At 41.3% G+C, this 20744-nt stretch overlaps 1 protein-coding gene across 3 annotated transcripts in view; it reads right to left on the reverse strand.

Moving 5' to 3' along the window:
• Positions 1–19501, reverse strand: part of WBP1L (WW domain binding protein 1 like) — a 48325-nt gene extending 28824 nt beyond the window's left edge. The window contains exon 1 of one of the 3 annotated variants that reach the window (XM_081861715.1): positions 19352–19501. In XM_081861715.1, the coding sequence (XP_081717841.1) occupies positions 19352–19375 (24 nt within the window). In that variant the 5' untranslated portion in view covers positions 19376–19501. Of the gene's footprint in view, positions 1–7144; positions 7184–18661; positions 18807–19351 lie in introns of those variants that run through there. The other 2 variants (XM_081861712.1, XM_081861713.1) reach the window with 2 other exon arrangements.
• Between the last annotated feature and the right edge of the window lie 1243 nt (positions 19502–20744).

Raw genomic sequence — 20744 nt, forward strand, 5'->3', positions numbered from 1 at the left:
CACTCATTGGCTAAAACTATGTAAGATGGCAACTACGAACCAGGTTTGCTCATTTCACAGAAACGGGGTGTGTGTGTGTGTGTGTGTGTTCACATTTTGGCTTATATGGTTTGATCTACAGCACGTAAGAACTTTTAAAGCTTTTTTTTAATGGCAGCTAAGAGTCTAGAACCCCTAATGGCTTTGCCCCCACCCCAAAGAAACACCACCCGACCCTTTCTACCCATCTGGCAGCAGCTCTGGTCCCAGTGGCACTTCACTGTTGCTTTGTGGTGGGTTTTTTTTGTTTGCCAAAGTGATCCTTATTTGAACTCCAATTAGAAACCCAGTTGCCTCAGCCTTATCTGTCCAGAGCCTTTCTAATGACACTCACAGCAACAACAAAAAATGGGGAGAGGGAGAAACAGTTATTGCACAATGGGGCATGATTTTTATTCTCCCTTGCATCTTCACTATGAAAATTCCCATAGTGTTTGAAATGCACCCATGGTGAGGGAACGCAGGATCAGGACAATGTACATAAGAGAGAACGAGATAAAGGCTGGAGCTTGCTTACAATAAAAGGCAAAGGTCAAAGTGAACACTGCCGGCTTGCCTTTGGGCAGAATACCACAAGCACATTTTCTCTCATTTCTCTCAGATCATATTTCCCCCACCCCCCCCCACACACTTTTTTTCTTCTTTTTTCTCTCTGAAGGAAAAGCAGAAAAAATGCTGAACATAGAAGAATGATGATCGGAGTGGTTGGAGCAAGGAAGCAAACACAGACTAATATCATTTGCTGTGTTCCAAGTTGTATATTTCCATGCCCAGCCACTGTCACCTCTTTGTTGGCAGTTGTTTGTGCCTCCAATAAGCCGCTAGGGATCAGTTACAGGAGATTCACTGCTTGTTCTTCTGACTTGTTCTTGAAAGAGTAGATGCATATTGGAATTGAGAACATAATGCTGGTATAAGCATACACACACACACACAGACAAAACCACTCCAAAACGAAGGTAGTTTTTAAAAACTTTAAGCATAATATGTTAGCATGCATGACCAGAAAGCACGAGAGTTTTGTTTGCAACTTAGTGCTAGATCTGAGTTGGGTTGGGTGCAAGGGGGAAATTTAGGTAGATTAACTTTGCTGCAACCTGAGAGATGTTCTGATTGGAAGATTTTAAGGTGGAAATGCAAACTGGCACTACTGCAGGCTTGCAGAAGGGTTAACAGAGGATTTGGGCTTCATTGCAGGGTTGTAGTAAACTGCTCTCTGCCACAGCTGCCAATTTTTACGAAGTTTAAAAAGGAAGAAAATACATGTTTTCACGTGAAATAAGAACTGAATTAGAAAGAACAGGAATTCCCATCTTCATTACAACATTTTTTTGGAAAGTGGGCAAGTAAACAGGTACATGGCTGTGAAGTTACAAGAACAGTGGTACCTCAGGTTACATACACTTCAGGTTACATACTCTGCTAACCCAGAAATAGTGCTTCAGGTTAAGAACTTTGCTTCAGGTTGAGAACAGAAACCGTGCTCCAGCAGCATGGCAGCAGTAGGAGGCCCCATTAGCTAAAGTGGTGCTTCAGGTTAAGTACGGACCTCCGGAAAGAATTAAGTACTTAACCCGAGGTACCACTGTATACTAATATTCTGTTGTCTTCTATGGGCTGCTCTAACTTCTGCAGTGGAGGAAAGTAGCTTCTATAAGCAGGAGTGGCTAGCTTGTGTCCCGCCATTTCTGCTGGACTCCAACTCCCATCAGGTCCAGTCAACAAGCTAGCCACCCCAGTTCTATAGGAATCAGAAAGCTCCATCTTGTGATTCTAGCCTATTTGCTTTTTCTTTCTGAGTACATAATACATACATGATATCACTACTTCCTTGACATGCTAGTCATAGCTGGGACTTCCGTTACTAGCTTTCACAATGGGAGCAACTGAACAACTAAACAACTGGGCAGAATATGAGCAGCACATTTTCTCTCACATCACATTTTCTCTCAGATACACTAAGCGTAGAGAGTAGCTCTTCCCTTTTAAATAAAAGATGGGGCTCTGGGCCAGATTGTTTCCAATAGGTGCTGGCATAGCATGGCCAGAACCAAAAGGAAACACTGCCATTGTGTTAAGTTAAGTGACCAATTTTTTAAATTTAATACTAGGCATGTGGGGCCTAGGACAGAAGTGCACAGGAAGGTGAGATTTAGCTCTTCCTTCCCCAGGTTCCAATGAAAAATCACCCTCTTGTCACTATTAGAAAAAAAGCTGCCAAGATCAAGAGAAAATATAGAAACAGGATTTTTTTTGTGAAAGAGAAATGAGTGGAACACACTTCAGCAAAAAAATAAGACTGGCCATTGTCCTCTTACGTCGTCTTCTTCTTCTTTGGCGATCACTCATAGTCAAGTAAGATTGTCTTCCATAAACACAGCTTTAACAATGAGTCTGTAAGTGACTGTGGAGGCCAATTCTGGATCCACACGTCCTTCCACAGTGGGGACATTGGTTTCTGGGCGGGAGTTGATCACGGTGTGGATTTGCCAAGTGTGCCTTCCTCTTAGCATGTTTCTCCCTTGCGTCCTGAGTTCGAGTGTCTTCAAAGCTGTAAAGGCTGTTCTCCAATTCCCCTTATGTTTCTCTAGTAAACAAGAGCTGAACTGAAAGGGGGGGGGGCAAATTTAGCAAATGTTTTTGCAGCACTCAAAAACTGCCCTCTACTTTTGAGAGAGGTTTTTTTAAGCATGTGAGACTGAGGTACTGTATTACTTCCTATTCTAGAGGACTGTGAAAGGAAAGGAAGTATTCACACATAGACTCACATTGTGATGTGCATACGTAAGAATTCACATTCAAGCATATCTAAATGCACATCTCTGCCAAACAACCATTCAGGTTTGACTGACACTAGAGTGATAGCAATAATGATTTATTTACCTCCAAGGATACTACAGGCAATTTGTTTTATGAAGTTATCCCATTCACTATGTGATCTTCAACTGGCTGGGATCACATAATAAAGTTGTTGTTTTTTAATGTACCCAATAACAGGTGATTGGGACAGTAAATTTTTTCTCAAGTTCTTAATGCAGGTTGTGAACTTTTTCAGCCTTAGGGCAGCATTTCCTAACTGGCAACCCTCTCAGGTGGTGGGGCCGTTGGCAAAACTGGGCAGAACAACATATGGGACTCTTCCTTTGTACAGGCGGCTATATTCTAGGCATATTCTAGTGGATTCTACCTTCACAAACACCTCCCCACCTGCATTTCCATCCTCCTATCAGGCAAACAAGAAGCATTGTCTCAGTTCCATTTTGGTCAGCCCACAGTGCTCAAGAAGGGTTCAGAATAGGCTTTGTGGCCTAGGAGAGTCCTAGGGGCTGAATAGGCATGTCTGAAGGAGCATACAGTATTTGACTCCCAGGCCTGACCTTCTTCACTTGCGTACTGCATGTAGGAAACATTTTTGATCCCTCAAGATAAATAGGAAAGGCAAAAAACTGAGTTCTAGTGTCTACTATGATAGGATTGCCATATGTCCAGATTTGGAGGGTTAAAAATCTCTGTCTGCGTTTGTTTGTTTTTAGAATATGCAAAAATGTCGGGGTGGTTTTCTGTGCCCTGGAAGCAGCAGAAGCAGCTCAGAGTGTAGCTTTCCTTTGCTGCCAGCAGCGGGGGGGTCGGCTCACACCAGCAGCATCCCTCCCCGATGCCCTCTGATGTTGCCAGCTCATGCAGTCCCTCCCCCGCCTCTGCCGACCCTAAAGGAAGGGACAAGCTATGGAGATGTGCAATGAAGGGGGTGCACCAATGAGGGGTGTGTGTGTGTGTGTGTGTGTGTGTGTGTCCCCAGGTTTTTGCTCTTTGGAATATGACGACCCTACACTATGAATTCACAAAATTATGGGTGTTCAGTACAAAGCACTGTGGACATACATACTTATCTGCCGCTAAATGTGTGTATCATTCATTGAACATATTTCTTTAGTGCACTTGACTTTTTTTAAAAAACTGCTCAAATAATGTTTTACTGTTGTTTCAGAAAATGTTAATGGTTCAAGTCTGGACAATCTCTAGAAGAGAATTTTGTAGCTTTGGGACAGCCACTGAACACAATTCCCTGTATGCCACACAATTCCCTATATGCCATTGCTGCTTAAACTAGAAATACATGGCCCAGACAGGAAGGCAAACACAGCAAGGAGGAAACATGATCTTCAAAGTACACAGGACCCAAACCTTGAGATCAAAGCCAATGGGAACTGACCAAACCTTTCTGTAATGTTCTCTTATGATATACAAACCATTATAAAGTTGTCCCTATCTGCCTATTTAGTGGTCAGTCAGCCTGTCAATGTTCTAAAAAAGGTAAAGGTAAAGGACCCCTGATAGTTAAGTCCAGTCGCAGATGACTCTGGGGTTGTGATGCTCATCTTGCTTTACAAGCCGAGGGAGCATGCGTTTGTCTGCAGACAGTTTTTCCGGGTCATGTGGCCAGCATGACTAAGCCGCTTCTGGTGCAACGGAACATTGAAACCAGAGCAGCGCACGGAAACGCTGTTTCCCTTCCCACTGGAGAGGTACCTATTTATCTACTTGCACTTTTTGGTGTGCTTTTGATCTGCTAGGTTGGCAGGAGCTGGGACCGAGCAACGGGAGCTCACCCCGTCGCAGGGATTTGAACTGCTAACCTGATCGGCAAGCCCAATAGGCTTAGTGGTTTGAACCACAGCACCACCCGTGTCCCAATGTCAATGCTCTACCAGGTTCAAATTTACAAAAATAACTTCTATTTGCTTAACTATAGGTAACTTACTAGATAGCTATTAAATCACTGAAGTTCCAAAGTCCCTCACCTGAACAGAGTGCAACAGAAGGCATATTAACTGTGAACAGAGACAATGTCCTGGGTATTCATATTCAGCTAATTACATGTCCAAGATGCATGGCAAAGATTTTGCAAGAGTGGTATCAGCAAGTGTATTCCTCAGCTGTGAGGAAATTAAAAAGTAGCAAGTCATGGATGGTTTCCAATATTTTGCATCTGAGAGTGTGAAGAAGTGATAGTCTGATATAGTCCAGACCACTACTTTTTATCAGCCAGCTGTCCCAAGAGAGAACAGTAACACCCTTTGATCCACTGCTGTGCAATCATTAAGCTTTTAAATAAATGCATAAAATGCCAACATTATCACCACCAGTAAAATGCCCTTCTGAAGATCAGGGCCATGCATATATACAGGCAATCTTGCCTACTTTGTTTTTACAAAATCCAAGGCAAGAAGCCAACAGCTGCTTTCATCAGGAAAAACTCATTCACCCTCATATTAATCACTGTGTACATAGATAGCAAAACATATTTCAACAATTAAAACCACATTAACTAATATTTGTACACTTTAAACAATTTTACTTGTCATCTTACACAGACATCATACTACAACTATGACTCCAAACTAGCAAAAATGTTAAAGCTATCATTCATTCCTTTCACTATTATTCCACTAATTCTCTTCCTCATAAACCTTCATTCTTAAGAGACATACATATCACATTTTCAACTTAGCAATTCGACATTTGCAGTACAAACTGGCATCTAGTATTCAAGCACCCCTCAGTTCTCCCCAGAGGTGCCAACTTGAATAAAATATTGGGGGGTGGGTAGGTAAGCCCTGTCCTGCATAATTAATCACATGATGCAGTGCACACACTCTATTTGAATGGCAATGCCCATCAACTTTGGGGCCCCCCAGCCCCCTCAAATATTTTAGGAGGGGGATGAAGCCCCCAAAGCCCCTAGGAGTTGGCTCCTATGGTTCTCCCCATCATTTCCTCTGTATTTATTTTATAAAAAATATTCATAAAATATACCACTATTTATTTTTTAAAAAGGAGTGGTTTACAACAGTCATACATAAAACCATATAAAATTATAATGTCAGAGATCAAGTAATAATTATGGAAAGATGTATTCTTAATTTCCTGCATAAGCCAGATAGAATAGAAAAGTTTTCAGCAGGTGTTTAAAGGCTGAAACAGAAGGTGCCTTCTGAATTTCTACCGGCAGAGTATTTCACAGGAATTCCATAGCAAACTCAATTATCCTAATATGAATCCTTATGTAAGTAAAATGGCACCACACCCACAAAAGAGAGTCATCAGCATGCTCAAAGAAACACCAAGATTTTTCAGGAATAGTTATATAAGCAAATATTCCAAGGTAGAAGCCCAGTGCACTTTCACATTGTGCACAAGCATTATAAGTGTACCCATCAGAAGGTTTTGTACCATGTAATGTAAGTGATGGAGGCTATATTTTGTTTTCACCACAACCACATCCCAAAGCACAGCAACTTACTTCTCTCCATAAGAGTAAAAGGCATACAGTGGTACCTCAGGTTAAGTATTTAATTCGTTCCGGAGGTCTGTTCTTAACCTGAAGCACCACTTTAGCTAATGGGGCCTCCTGCTGCCGCCGCGCCGCCAGAGCACAATTTCTGTTCTTAACCTGAAGCACTATTTCTGGGTTAGCGGAGTGTGTAACCTGAAGCGTATGTAACATGAAGCATACGTAACCTGACGTACCACTGTACATTCACTGCTCTAAGAGAAAGAAGAGAAGTACACCCAGACAAAAACAATTGTCATAGTGGCTAAACAGGCTCTTTCTTCCCAACAATACCAGTCAATAAACACCAAGCTTGCTCCATTCTTCATAGCTCATCTCAAATTCCATTTCCTGTTCATGACTGACAGAACATTGGCAAGTGACTTCTTTGAATATAGATTTCTGAAAGTATCTAATTGGTTAGATTGCATAAACTACTGCAGTTCATCTTCATCACATTAAAACCACATATAGTCACTACAAAGTTCAAGTATTTTTACTACCGGGCAGGAAGAGGGAGTGAGAAGAAGCAATCAAACATTATTCCTTAACAAGAAGAGAGATGCTTTGAGAACTACATGCCAATTTCACAGACAGAAGTTGATCACATTCAGAAGCGTCCAGGTTCTTTTCAATGACCAAAAGAGCAATAATATTTACACAACATACGTTCCACATCAATATGCAATATAACTCTCCAAGTGTTCTGACAAATCACAGCTGTGAACAACTCAGTTTTTTGGTATCTAAGATTCAGCCAACAAGTAGTACCTTCAAGAAGTGAAACCAAACCATGCACATCTCATAGCTCAGCAGGATGGAAGTAAACATACTTGTTACCTGAAAAATTTAGACCCGCCCTTTCATTTCACAACATCAGATCTGCCAAGAGGGAGGAATAACCAGGCAGACAGAGAACAGTCAGAATCTCCATGAGGGGGCAGATGTCATTTGATCCTCCCATATAAGAGAACTCTGTGTCCATGTTTACAATTTCATTACAGATTCCCCGCATAACTAGCCAGGAGTGAGAAACATGGCCAGAAGTACTCTCTGCCACTTTCTTCCGGTAAAGAATAGGAGCAGGTTCAGACTGCAACAGAGAGGCAAATATGATTCTATATACCATATTTTTCCATGTATAAAACTAGGTTTTTCTCCTAAAAAATAATGTCGAAAATTAGGGGGCGTCTTATACATGGGGCCATCTCTCCCCATTTTCTTAAATCTGAGTCCCCCAAAATATACATGGGAGAGTCTTATAGACGGAAAAATACGGGTACTTGGCAGATATAATTAAATCAGAGATCATTTGTTATAGGTATCCCAGGATGCTATTGAGCAGCATAAAGATTAGATACTTCACAAGTGAGGGCATGTAGTGGAATAAGAGTAGGGATTGTTCAGCACTTTAATAATCACAGCAAGTACAAAGGACATGTCATTCCCAACTGTGAGCTGCAAGGATTACTCAATCTGTTAACAAAATGTTAAGCAACTTGCAATGCACATGCATAGTTTGTATTTCCTTTACCTTGGGAAAAAGCATGGGGCTGCCATGACATCCTCTCCTTGCTCTTTTCCTACCCTGCACAATGTAAATAGGAGAGGCCGTCAAGGCATGCAGAGACAGTTATCTCTGCATGTGTTTTGCTGCCTTTCTTCCGAGGCTTTCTTTTTACTACTGTACCTTTAAGAATGCAGTGTCAGTTTCACCATGTCTTCTATTAACACCCTATTCATTTTGGTCACCTCTTTGGTAGCTGGTTATTAAAAATGAGAGGTTAAGGTAGTCAAATCAGCTTTCTATTAAGACACCACTGGAGAACCAGTAGCCCTCCAAGTGTTTGTGGACTACAACTTCCATCATCCCTGACCACTGGCCATGCTGGCTAGGGCAGATGGGAGTTGGCAGTTCAAGACCTGGAGAGCCATAGGTTTCCCAGTGCTGTTTTAGGAAGAAAACTTGTTCTTAATAGAAAGCAGCAAAATTAGGGTTGCCATACTTCAAAAAGTGAAAATCCGGACAGAGAAGTTGTGGACACTGCTGACATGGGCTGCCTTACACCTGGAATTTCCCATACATTTAGCTGTACTGCTTGCGGCTGCAGTATTCCAGATATGTCTGGAAAATTCTGGAGATATGGCAACCCTAGTCAAAATGAACAGCAAATAGTCAAAATGCTTCCCCCCTCCCCTGTCCCAACCTGTTTAGCTATAGCAATTTGTCCTGGGCCTTAAAAATGTCCAGAATGAAGATAAAAACAGCTTGATGAGGTTGTGTCAGTCCAACATAAATACAAATATAACACTATCAGTTTAAGTAAACTTGCTCTCATTCCATGGCCTAATTTAACCTGTTGGTTTAAAGTCTCTCTCTCTCTTTTATAATTGTAGAACCTGATGAGCTAAGAAATTTATCTTTCTGATGGGCCTTCAGGATCAAGTTCCACATGAGCTGCTGTGAGGAAAAAGATTTTTCACTCTTGGTTTTATTACTACTTTATGCAAGACATACCACATGCTGTCCAATCCCTGACCATACAAATTAGATCTTAAAAGCACTGTGGGATGCTTATTTTTGTTTACAGTAGAGCACTGTGTCCCTGGGACCCTTCCAGACATGTAAAAGTTCTCTCTCTATAAAATTCAGCTTGCTACACTGTATATAGAGCACATCTGCTAAGGGGTGTCTACACCACAAAATCAATCTACTGTACCTTCAAATCTGTTTAAATTGCCATGACAGCTAGCCAAAGAATCCTGAGAACTTTAGTTTTGTGAAGAGGGCAGGCGTCTTTAGCAAAGAAATCCCGCACCAACTTTAGGTTTTACTGTTTCTCAGTCTAGTAGTACTCAGAAGCAAACTTTTCACAATTCAGTGTGCCTTCAAGTGACCTCTATTTCATCCAGATCAAGACTGTTTAAGCAAGGCAAAGTACAAGGCCAGTAGACCTGTACTCTGTACTTTGTACATCTGGGCCTAGCTTCAACCCACAGTTAAGCTCATGTCTTGGGGAAATCAAACTGAAACAGCTGTTGCAATCTGAAAAACTGAAAAACACTCATTTATCTTGCATATTAGTAAAATGAAACAGAACAGATTTCTTAACACTAGAGTTTGAACAGCCTTATTCCACGCTGAAATTCCCTCAGCCAGGGAGTCTAGAAAACTCTGTTTCTACAGTTCATAAGGTTGTAGGTACAGAATCTTGCAAATTACTTTGTTTTACATCCCACCCTTCAATATGTCCTAAATTCTTTCCCACAGATCCCTGACCTTCTACAACATACCAACTTCCCTTCTACAATATACCAAATCCAAATCTTTCCCCTAAACACAGAGCAAATTGTAAATTCTGAACAAGCCCCAAATTGTACAAGCAGAAGGAATAATCCAAATGAAGCAAGTCTGTCCAGAGTTTGAGACTGTGAGGCACAGAATTACAGAAGTCCTGATCTCAGCAGCCCTACAGCAACAACAACCAGTAGTACTATCATTTAATCTCAATCTGTGATCAAAGAGAATAAAGCACTGAGACACTATGGACTAAACATAAAAACACTTTAGTCACATTCCAGAACAGCAGAATATTAATACAGACCTGTAGTAGTAAACATTATGGATGATTTCAAATCCACTGTTCACATGAATCAAGTCTTTTGTAATGCTGCTATAAAATCATGAGAGATACCCCATTACTCCAGAATGGGAGACTATATAAAAATAAATCGAGCATTTTCCAATAAATATAATTTTGCAAATACATATGGTGAAAGAGATACACAACGTGGTGATATCTATTACTCCAGGACCCATGTACATTATGGGAACAAGCTGCAATATAAGACATAGCAGCATGATTACCATATCAGCATTATTATTTTTTATGTCAGTTGATACTACTGTATACATGAACCATTGTCGGCAGCACATAAACTCATTTGAGCATCCAAGTTTTGTACTGGGTCGAATTGGTTTTGCAGGCTTTCACAGCACACCCTTGAAAAAGTTGAAAGTAGGTCCCAGAAGGATGACCAGCTGCAAGTGTCTTTACATTTGAGTGTGATTGTCACAGACGTACATTGGAGAGTTCTCATGAGAAATAGCACAATCCAACTGCTAGAGCAGCTATGAAACTATTAAACAAACACACACACACACCAGACTTTCCTTAAATGACAATAAATACACCTGCACTTATGCAGCTTTTAAAAAAAGAAATTAAAAGTGAAAAATTTCCTTTGGCATAAAGCTACTTGCAATACAATATAGATAATTTCAACACCACATTGATTTGTTTGGGAGTAACTAATCACTAGAGGAAACTTTCTGGGAGGAAGCAAACAGGCCTTTCCCCATGCCTTCCTTATCTTCCCTTTTCGCCCATTGAACAACTTGTTCAGTTTTCAAGCTACTAATGCTGGACTAGGATTAGTGCCACAATAGGAATAAAGATGGTGTGCCCAGAATCCACTCAAGCCTCTTTTGCACCAGGCAAAGACTTTTCCGTATCTTATATTTATTTTATTTATTAAATTTATATACCATCCTTCATCCGAAGATCTCAGGACGGTTAACAAGATAAAAATACAATATAGAAAAACAAAATAAATAGTTATAACGGAAACAAAACAATAACCCTCTGATCCCACAACCACATTTAAAAGGCCCTGCTGTGATGCTGTGTCTTGTCAATCTACTGGTTTTATTGGGAGGAAATCAACATCAGATTCTTCTGATCGTTTCCCATCAGTGCAAAAATTTTTGCCTGCCAGGTGGAATGATTCCCTCTCTCTGCATGCTGTTCTGTGGGTTTTCCTGAACCAGATTTGGGAGATGGAGGGGGGCACATGGGAGAGCCCTCTTGGACTAAAGGGAGCCCTTGACCTGACTTCCACTTCCACACCAGATGGACTGAATCTGGGCTGTTGCTTTTCATTCTCATAGGATTTGTTAGCTGCACTGAGAACAGCAACACTGAAGGGTAGGGTACAGTGGTACCTCCAGTTACGAACTTAATTCGTTCCAGAAGTCCATTCTTAAGCTGAAACCGTTCCTAACATGAGGTGCGCTTTCGCTAATGGCGCCTCCCGCCAGCGTGTGACTTCCACTCGTATCCCAGGGCAAAGTTCTCAACCAGGAGCATCTACTTTTGGGTTAGCGGAGCTCGTAACCTGAAGTGTTCGCAAGGAGGACAGTACGTAACACGAGGTTCCACTATATAATTTCCTCAGTAAATGGCGGCTAGCCTCATTGCTTCTCAGAAAGTAACTTCTAATAAATAGCTGGGAAAGAAACCGACATATGATCCCCCAACATCAGACAAAACTACTACATTCAGCATTCAGTTTGAGGTAAGAATGCCACCTACTGGTTCCTGGTGCTTCAAGATTGACTTGTTTTGACTCTACTTTGGCTCACAAGATGAGGCATGATCAAAAGAACTGGGAACTATTGCTGCTAGTGAAAGGAAGGGAGGATTATCTTGGCTGGAATGCAGGCTTACATAAAAGTTAAAATGTTGAATTCTTAAGTTACTGATAACGGCTTATCCGAAAACCGCATTAGTTATAGGTGAATTAACTCCAACACAAGATGTTTGGAGAGAGATCAAGAGAAAGGGGAATATCCAGTTAACACTAATGCTTTATTTTACAACCATGAGAGAAAAACATAAAGGCATTTTGTTTTTGCAAAATCATACTACAAGGAAACAGGTAAAGATGGACTCAGCCAAAATGTCATGAAATTACCACATACAGAACTCCAAGTAAGTTTTGAAATTCGTGCCCCAGAGCTTTCATCAACCCTACATGCAAGAATGCAAAACCAGACAGAAGAAGATGCTATAGTCACAAACTTAAATGAGCCTCTATGACTTAATTTGAAAGATTTTGAAGTACAGTGGTACCTCGGGTTAAGTACTTAATTCTTTCTGGAGGTCCATTCTTAACCTGAAACTGTTCTTAACCTGAAGCACCACTTTAGCTAATGGGGCCTCCTGCTGCTGCTGCGCGGCCAGAACACGATTTCTGTTCTCATCCTGAAGCAAAGTTCTTAACCAGAGGTAATATTTCTGGGTTAGCGGAGTCTGTAACCTGAAGCGTATGTAACCCAAGGTACCACTGTTTCTTACTTTGTCTTACTCACCATGAGACCTTACAATGCATTGAACATGTTTGATGAGCTCTGCTCCTCCAGGCCAAATTGCTCTTAGAAAGCTGCAGAAAGGGGCCAAAGTTTCACATACATCTGGCACATACACCAAGAGTTTGTGGCAACTGCCGCTGGTCAGCACATGAACACTACAACAAAGGCAGCTGCTACTAGGCTAAGGCTCAAGTTTCCATATTAGAACATCAGTTGTCCTCCCAAGCCATTCCTGAAGAAGTAGCACTCAGTCAGTACTATGAATTGCTGCCACACTGCAATCCAGTCTTATTGAGGTTATGGAAAGTTGTGTTCTACATGCTCCTCTTTTCTCCAAGAAACACATTAAAGAGCATATTTTCCTCCATCACCATATCCAGCATGGAACATAGTTTTGAGGTGTTACCCACTACAAAATCCCAATCTCCATGCATTCCTTTTCCCATTTACACTACCTATTACAATGTTTTTTGTCAATACTTTACCAACATATCCCAAACTTTTTTTCTGTTTACAAATTCATAGTCAGATAATTATTAAAACAGATAACTTCTTTCTACCTCTTTAGAACTGTATGAAATCAGTAGTTTCCTCTGCAATGTTCAAATATCATCCACAGCTGAAGCATTCCTTCTGAATCCAGCTTACGCTACTCACAACACTTATTTAGTGCCTTACTAAGGTCTTATTTATTGCAATGCTAAGGTCATCTGCTTAAAACTGCGCCGACCTCCATAAAAAGGCACATGGAGAATAAGGCAAATAAATTTGAATCAAACCTAACACATGTTGCTCTTTGTGCTTGCAGATTTGCACTTCCAGATAATCTAAAGAGTCTGACCGCCATACATCTCCACATCAAATAGACAACGGCAGTTTCCATTACAATGGCAAAACCAAGTTCAGAAAGTATCAAAAGTTGAACTAGATTCTGGCTCTTTACAATGAATGTGAATTAGGGTCTTTCAACAGTATATTCTATGAGGCTTGAAACCCTGCGGTTGACATGTTTAAGCACCATTTGAAAATTATCTTTATCCAGGTTTTTTATTTGAGATCTGTTTTACATTGGGGTACAGTGCACACACCACTTTTTAGTACTGCACAATGTAATGATTTTACAGTTATGTTTAATTTAGATGCTTGTTTTAATGATTTACTACATAAAGGCACCTTCTGCTCCAGACTGGAATAAGGGTTGGGTGCAAAAACATCGAAATTATAATAACTATTATTATTACAAATGAAATTTCAGTTCGAGCATGTGAAATTTAGCTACATGCACAAACAAGAACAATCTCTATGCCTCCCCAGGGCCTTTGCTTCTCTGTCCACACCTTTTATTTATCTATCTAATAAAATTTATATACTGTTTAATTGTATATGAAACCTCCAAGCAATTTACAAAAAATATAAAATATACGTTTTGTTGTTTTTTGTTCTGTTTTATGGTATATTTATTTGTGTTTTTAACAGTGTTGTAAGTCAGTTAGAGACCTTGGGTAACAAGTGACTAACATCTAAAAGAAAACGAAAAAGAATTTATTATTATTAATAAAAAAACTCAAAGTTAAGAACAAGTTTAAAGAATCTGAAAATGAGTAAAATCAGCAGTTAAAATTATACATTATAAGCTAAAATTACAGACTTAAATACAGGTTAACTTCACCTGTCTGGCTAGACTTCCCTAAACAGGAGAGTTTTTAGCACATGCTAAAAAGAATACAGTGAAGGTGTCTGCCTAATGTCAATGGACAGGGAATTCCAGAGTGCAGGAGCTACCACACTAAAAGATCAATTATTTACAAGCGTAGAACAAACATAATGTGGCACTTGCAAAAGTACAGGTTCCATGGATTGAAGTGGCTGAGAGGGCATATATGGTGTAAGGATATCCTTTAAGTAAACTGGCCTCAAGCTGTTAACAGTTTCCTACCAACTACACAGAACTCCTATGTTTCTCTCCCATTCATTCATCCTTCATCACATGCCTGAATGGAAGCTCTACCTGCTGCACCCCCGCCATATTTGGCTCTCCAGCTTCCTACACCCTCCAACAATACTGACTTGAGCATCCTGTCTTTGTTCCCAAATTGTTAGCAACAGGACAGACCCCAGCCTAAGTCCTGTGCGAATGTTTTTCAAGTCACTTATCTCACAAAAGTTATAGTGTTTGGCCGTGGGCTTTCTCTCTTCCCCCTAAGCTTTAAACCTTTGCAAATGTTTTACGGCATCATAACAAACATCCAAGAGAGACTGTTCAGGACAGGCAGTTTTCAGCCTGTTACCTAAAGTCTACTGTATGTATTTCATCCAAAAGACTCAAGGCTCTAAACATTCCCCTCTAACCTAAGTTCCAACAAACTACAACAGCAATTCAAAACAAGAACCTACATGTTGGTAAGACTCTACAAAAGTGATTGTAGAATGTCAGCTTATGCAAAGGCCTGCGTTACTTTTAATTTTTATACAGTACTTAGCAATGCTTTGTAAATTATAAAACAACATGGCAGATGTCTGTGCTCAAGTACAGTATTGTAATGGTATGACGCGCAGCAAAGGTGTTAAGCTCCTAAAATAAAGAACCTCAAATATCTAACTGGTCAAGAATAATAAGAGGGAAAAACCTGCAATCATCCTTCCTAGAAGCTGCCCTAACAGCCCTCCTCTCTGTATCTCTCCAGGAAAACCTTGAGATCCCTGTATATGAATATATGAGATCCCTGTTCACTTCAGTCTAAGCATGTGGAAGAGAATGGAGAACAAGTGATTTCTGTTATGATTAAAATGGAAAACTCTACAATAAGGGGACAGTTTTAACCCCGGAATACCCTCTCTCAATAAAAATCCACCAAGCACCACTTCTTATTTTTAGGCATCTGTTCAAGAATTTCTTGTATCAACAAGTCTCTTCAGTTGATGGATTTTAAGAGATTGGCCAGTTATTTACAACGTTTCTGTTTTTATATTTTTCTTATCTTATATCTTTAATATTAGTTGGACAATGCTTAGATGCCTTCTATAGGATTTTGTGGTTTATAAATAAATAATTTATATTTTTATAAATATAATTATAAAATATAATAATTTAATATTTTTATAAATAAATAATAAACTTTATCTCCACTCAATTATATCTAAGATCCTCTTCCTTGACTCACTAGCAATGTGGTTCATCAGTCACCACTTGACCACAAATAGCCAGTAATTAGGAATTGGGCAAGGATGCATAGAAGAAATAAACTGCCATGGAAGGATCATTTGCTAGTGGGTGGCACCTACCTCTGTTATTCACTCCATCTCAAATACTTTAGAGCAAGTGTGGGGAACCTTTGGCCCTCTTGATGTTGATGAACTACAACTCCCATCAGCCCCAGCAAGCAACGCCAATCGCCAGGAGTGATGAAATCTGTAGAATCATAGAATTGTAGAGTTGGAAGGGACCACAAGGGTCATCGAGTCCAACCACCGCAATGCAGGAATCTTTTTGCCCAACATGGAGCTTGAACCCACAAACCTGAGATTAAGAGTCTCGTGCTCTACCAACTGAGCTATCTGTTTGCCCAAATGTTACTCACAGTTGCCTTAAAGATATATCACAGAATCATAGAATTGTAGTATTGGAAGGGACCCCAGAAGTCATCTAGTCCAACCCCTGGCAATACATGACAGATGGCCATCCAGCCTCTGCTTAAAAGGAGGAAGAAGAGTCCACCACCTCTCATGGGAATCTGTTCCACTGTCAAACAGCTCTTACTGCCAGGAATTTCTTCCTGATGTTTAGTTAGAAACTCCTTTATTATAAATTGAATCCATTGGTTTGAATCCCACCTACCAGAGCAGAAGAATACAAGTTTGCCCCATCTTCCATATGATAGCCCTTTAGATATTTGAAGATGGCTATCACATATCCTCTCAGTCTCCTCTTTACCAGATTGAACATACCCAACTTCCTCAACCATTCCTAAGGCTTGGTTTCCAGACCCTTTATCGTCTTGACTTCCCTCCTATGCACACATTGCAGCTTGTCAATATCTTTCTTAAACTGTGGTGCCCAGAACTGGACACAGCACGTCAGGTGTGGTCTGACCAAGGCAGACTAGAACGAGACTATTACTTTTCTTGATCAGGACATACATATATACCTTCCACATGCATTAGCAAAATCTGTAAGGTTTGTAATGCCCCAAAAGTTTATGGCATAAACTATTTGTTCACTGAAACTGAAAAGATAGAATGGTAAAAGCATGTTCAAGCAAATTTAAACCCAGTATGTTAATTCAAATACAGGAAGTCAGCACAAAAAGAAAACACGTATACAACATTCCCATATGGTTGATGGAATTAACAAAAGCAAATGAAGCTGAACAGGCCTTGCTCCTATTACCATCAATCCCCTTACCTCTTTGATATGGCAAAGATTACAATTCAGCTCCCGCATAAGAGAATTGCCTTCCAAGATCCAGATACAAAATAAATGCCTCTTCCACAAAACCACCTCCCTGTTCCAGATTTTTGAACTTTCACTAATAATGCCAAACCCTTCTCCTCCTCCTTTTCCAAAAAAGTTCCACTCTTTCCCAGAGATATGTTTGCAAAAAAGAGCACTCTGTGGTATCTTCAAAACCAGTTTATTACATACGAAAACAAAAGATTACATATGAAAACAAAAAAAACAAAAGGGCAAAAGGAACTACTTCAACAAGTAACATGCAAAAAAACCAAATTCCTAAAGAAGGGGGACAACACAAACTGCATTTAGCAGAATATAGGAGGAGAAACACTAAAATTTGAGACAAATTACCCTTTTTGTGATAATCATTTATTTAGACCACAAGAGAGCACTCATTAAAAATTTGGACACTCATTATGTAGCCTCTAATTCTGTGTCCTAGACTTTAAGTTTAGCGACCTTAAGGTCAGAGATAAAATGCCTAGGGAGAACACAATGTTCGCCCACTAGTTTCTGTAGGTTTCCATTTACCAAGTTTGAGTTGCATCCATTCATTCTTCCGGGAAGAAACTATCCTGTTTGGCTTACATACTTGTTACATCTGATGAAAACTCTTATCTAGGGCAAGTTTGACTGCTGTTTTAAAAGATGCCACTATATATTTGGTTGCCACACATGTAAACAGTTAGCATTCTGGAATTAGGACTGCTTCACACATGACATTTTTCTTACTCAGGACCACTTTTCATGCCATACTTTATACTCAACCACACAGAATACACACCACCTTAAGGACACCTGTCTATTACCTGCAGGTTAGCCCTTCAAAATAAACAGTAGGATCAGCTGAATAGGGACTTGCACCCCATAGCGGCAAGCTATACTATCTATGCCTGTACATCCTTCACAAGAGAGGTTGTGTGTGTGTGTTGTATATACAGTGGTACCTCGGGTTACATATGCTTCAGGTTACATACGCTTCAGGTTACAGACTCTGCTAACCCAGAAATATTACCTTGGGTTAAGAACCTTGCTTCAGGATGAGAACAGAAATTGCAGTGTGGCGGCACAGCGGCAGCAGGAGGCCTCATTAGCTAAAGTGGTGCTTCAGGTTAAGAACAGTTTCAAGTTAAGAACAGACCTCCGGACCGAATTAAGTACTTAACCCAAGGTACCACTGTACAGGTATGTAAACCGAAGTGCAAAACACCACATGATATAATCAGCCCACAGAGTGCCAGAGGGTGAACCCTAGTTGCACTTGTACACTCAGGGAAGCAAATGTATGAAATCAGGAATGACAACTTAACATGCACATTTCGTTTTCCCCAGGAAGGCTTAGTGTGCCAGACATTTTCTACTGCGAGAAGCACAACATCCCAAGGATTACACTTTTGCCACAACAAATGACCCCACCAGCCTTTCCAACAGGGATGCCCCTTCATCTCCCTCAAGCCCTTCGCCTCGCGGGCCTTTCTGAGCAGCCGACCCCGGACCTACCCTCAAGCCCTCCCCGCAGCGGGGGCAGAGGCCTCTCTGCTGCTCCTTCCGCAACCCCCTTTGGGCTTCCCCGCCCTGCCCTGCCCTGCCCTGCCCTTCACTCGCCTCACCTCAGAGGCCCGAACCCCGGAGTCCTCCCTCCCCACCCTTTGGCCCCTCCTCCCCGCCCCTTCCTTCCTACCTGCGCGGGCTCCACGCTGGCCGGGAGCCCCTCGGGCAAGGCCTGGAAGAGGAGCAGAGCCATTGCACCGAGGAGCCTCCTCTCCATCCCCCCACCCCACCCCCCGCTCCCCAGCTCTCTTCACCCGGCGACTGTGAAGTCTGACCCGTGAACTGGTGTACCCCGGGAGGCTTGCCCGCCTACGGCATGCTCCCCATTGGGCAGGAGGAGGGCCTTCTTTTCTTTCATTGGCCGCCTCCGCTGCTCTTTAAAAGACCGCCGCAGAAGCAGAAGACAAGAGGCGTAGGTTCCGCCCTCTTGGGCGTCGGCCAATGAAAGGAGCCGCGAGGCGGCCATGTTAAGTGTGGCGGAAACTGTTGGGCAAAGCGAGAGAATCCGCCAACTATAAAGACATTTAAAGGGGCAGCAGATTGAAAACTCAAGAGGAGAGGAGTGCGCAGGGTCCTTTTTGGGGGTTCGGCCTTCCGCCACCGCGGCGGGATCTTTTGATAGGTCCAGAACCATCAGACATATTGGCATTGTTAGTAAAGGATAGGCAAGATTAAAAAGGCAGCTGCTCTAGACTAGAGTAAGATGCTCATTCACACGCCGAACATGAATCCTTGTCCTGCTTCTCAGCACACGCGGCACAACTCCCACAGCCGACTGCATTCAATTCACTTCCTGAATCTCCATGACCCAAACACTCACCCAAGCATCTTCTGATGCTTCCATTACCGGTGACAATCACAGCATTTCTTGGTTGGAGAGAATCTGCAGCCTGTCTTTATGCGCCCTGTGTCTGAATGCACCTGCCTCTGAAGCAACCTTGGTTTTCGGCAAGAGAGGCATCTGCCTTGTGGCGGCTTCAGTGACTGAGGAGGTGCATAAAGGAGAGGGAAAGGCGGGTCAAGCCGAGAGTATGAGCCATCCAGCTGATAATAGCATTCATTTCATGAAGGCACCAGATCACCATGCCAGGAAGCTGAGGGACAGCTCTGCCAGTGGCTCACCATCCAAAATGTAGTGGCCATTCTGAATGGTTTGAAGGAAAGAAAACTAAGCTAGTCAGCTGAAACTGGATCATCTGAATGCACAACTAGTTTCAAACAATCTCAGAACTCTAGGAGGCACCAAAAAATATAATCCAATTCATTCAACCGCTTAAGTGGGCTGTTTCATACATAATTACATCTACGTTAGCCTTCAGTGCTATGCTGTACCATTCATATGCTCAATTTTTTATTTTTTTATTTAGTATGGCAGTTGCTCACACACACTGAGGTGAAAATGAATCTCTTGCTGTTTGTACTGAGACAAAGGTACAGTATGTATGAACTAGCTGTCCCAGAGATTCATAACAGATCTAATCCTTCATTTTCTCCTCCCAACAGTGGTTCATTTAGGTAATTTTAGGCATTATACAATGGTCTCACATGAGGAGGGGGAGGCTCTTTAGATGTAATATGCATTACTTCACTTACTTAAAATAATCTTGTGTCCTCCCCATTACAGTGGTACCTCGGGTTACATACGCTTCAGGTCACAGACTCTGCTAACCCAGAAATATTGCCTAGGGTTAAGAACTTTGCTTCAGGATAAGAACAGAAATTGTGCAGCGGCAGCAGGAGGCCCCATTAGCTAAAGTGGTGCTTCAGGTTAAGAACAGTTTCAGGTTAAGAACAGACCTCCAGAACGAATTAAGTTCTTAACCTGAGGTACCACTGTAAATGGTAACGTGCATTATGGAGCACCTCTTCCCAGGCCATGTAATAATAATAATAAATTTTATTTATATCCCGCCCTCCCCAGCCAAAGCCGGGCTCAGGGCAGCTAACAACAATAAAATAATACAACATTCTAAACATTCTATGTATATAACGCCCTCCCTCTCTGTTGTTGTTTTCAGTCAGTTAGTCAAGACCTGTTTATTCCAGCAGTCTTTTTTAAAATTAAGATTTTTTTATTGTTGTTAACCATCAACCCCCATCTCATTTGTAACTGATTTGTACAGCTTTTATGAAATTGGAATCTTCATATGCTAAGATCCACCTTGAATTGTGTATTCGCATGAGAACATCATTAAGAAGAGCTCTGCTGTATG

This window comes from Podarcis erhardii (assembly GCF_964252035.2).
Source record: "Podarcis erhardii genome assembly, chromosome: 5".
Taxonomy (NCBI): domain Eukaryota; kingdom Metazoa; phylum Chordata; class Lepidosauria; order Squamata; family Lacertidae; genus Podarcis; species Podarcis erhardii.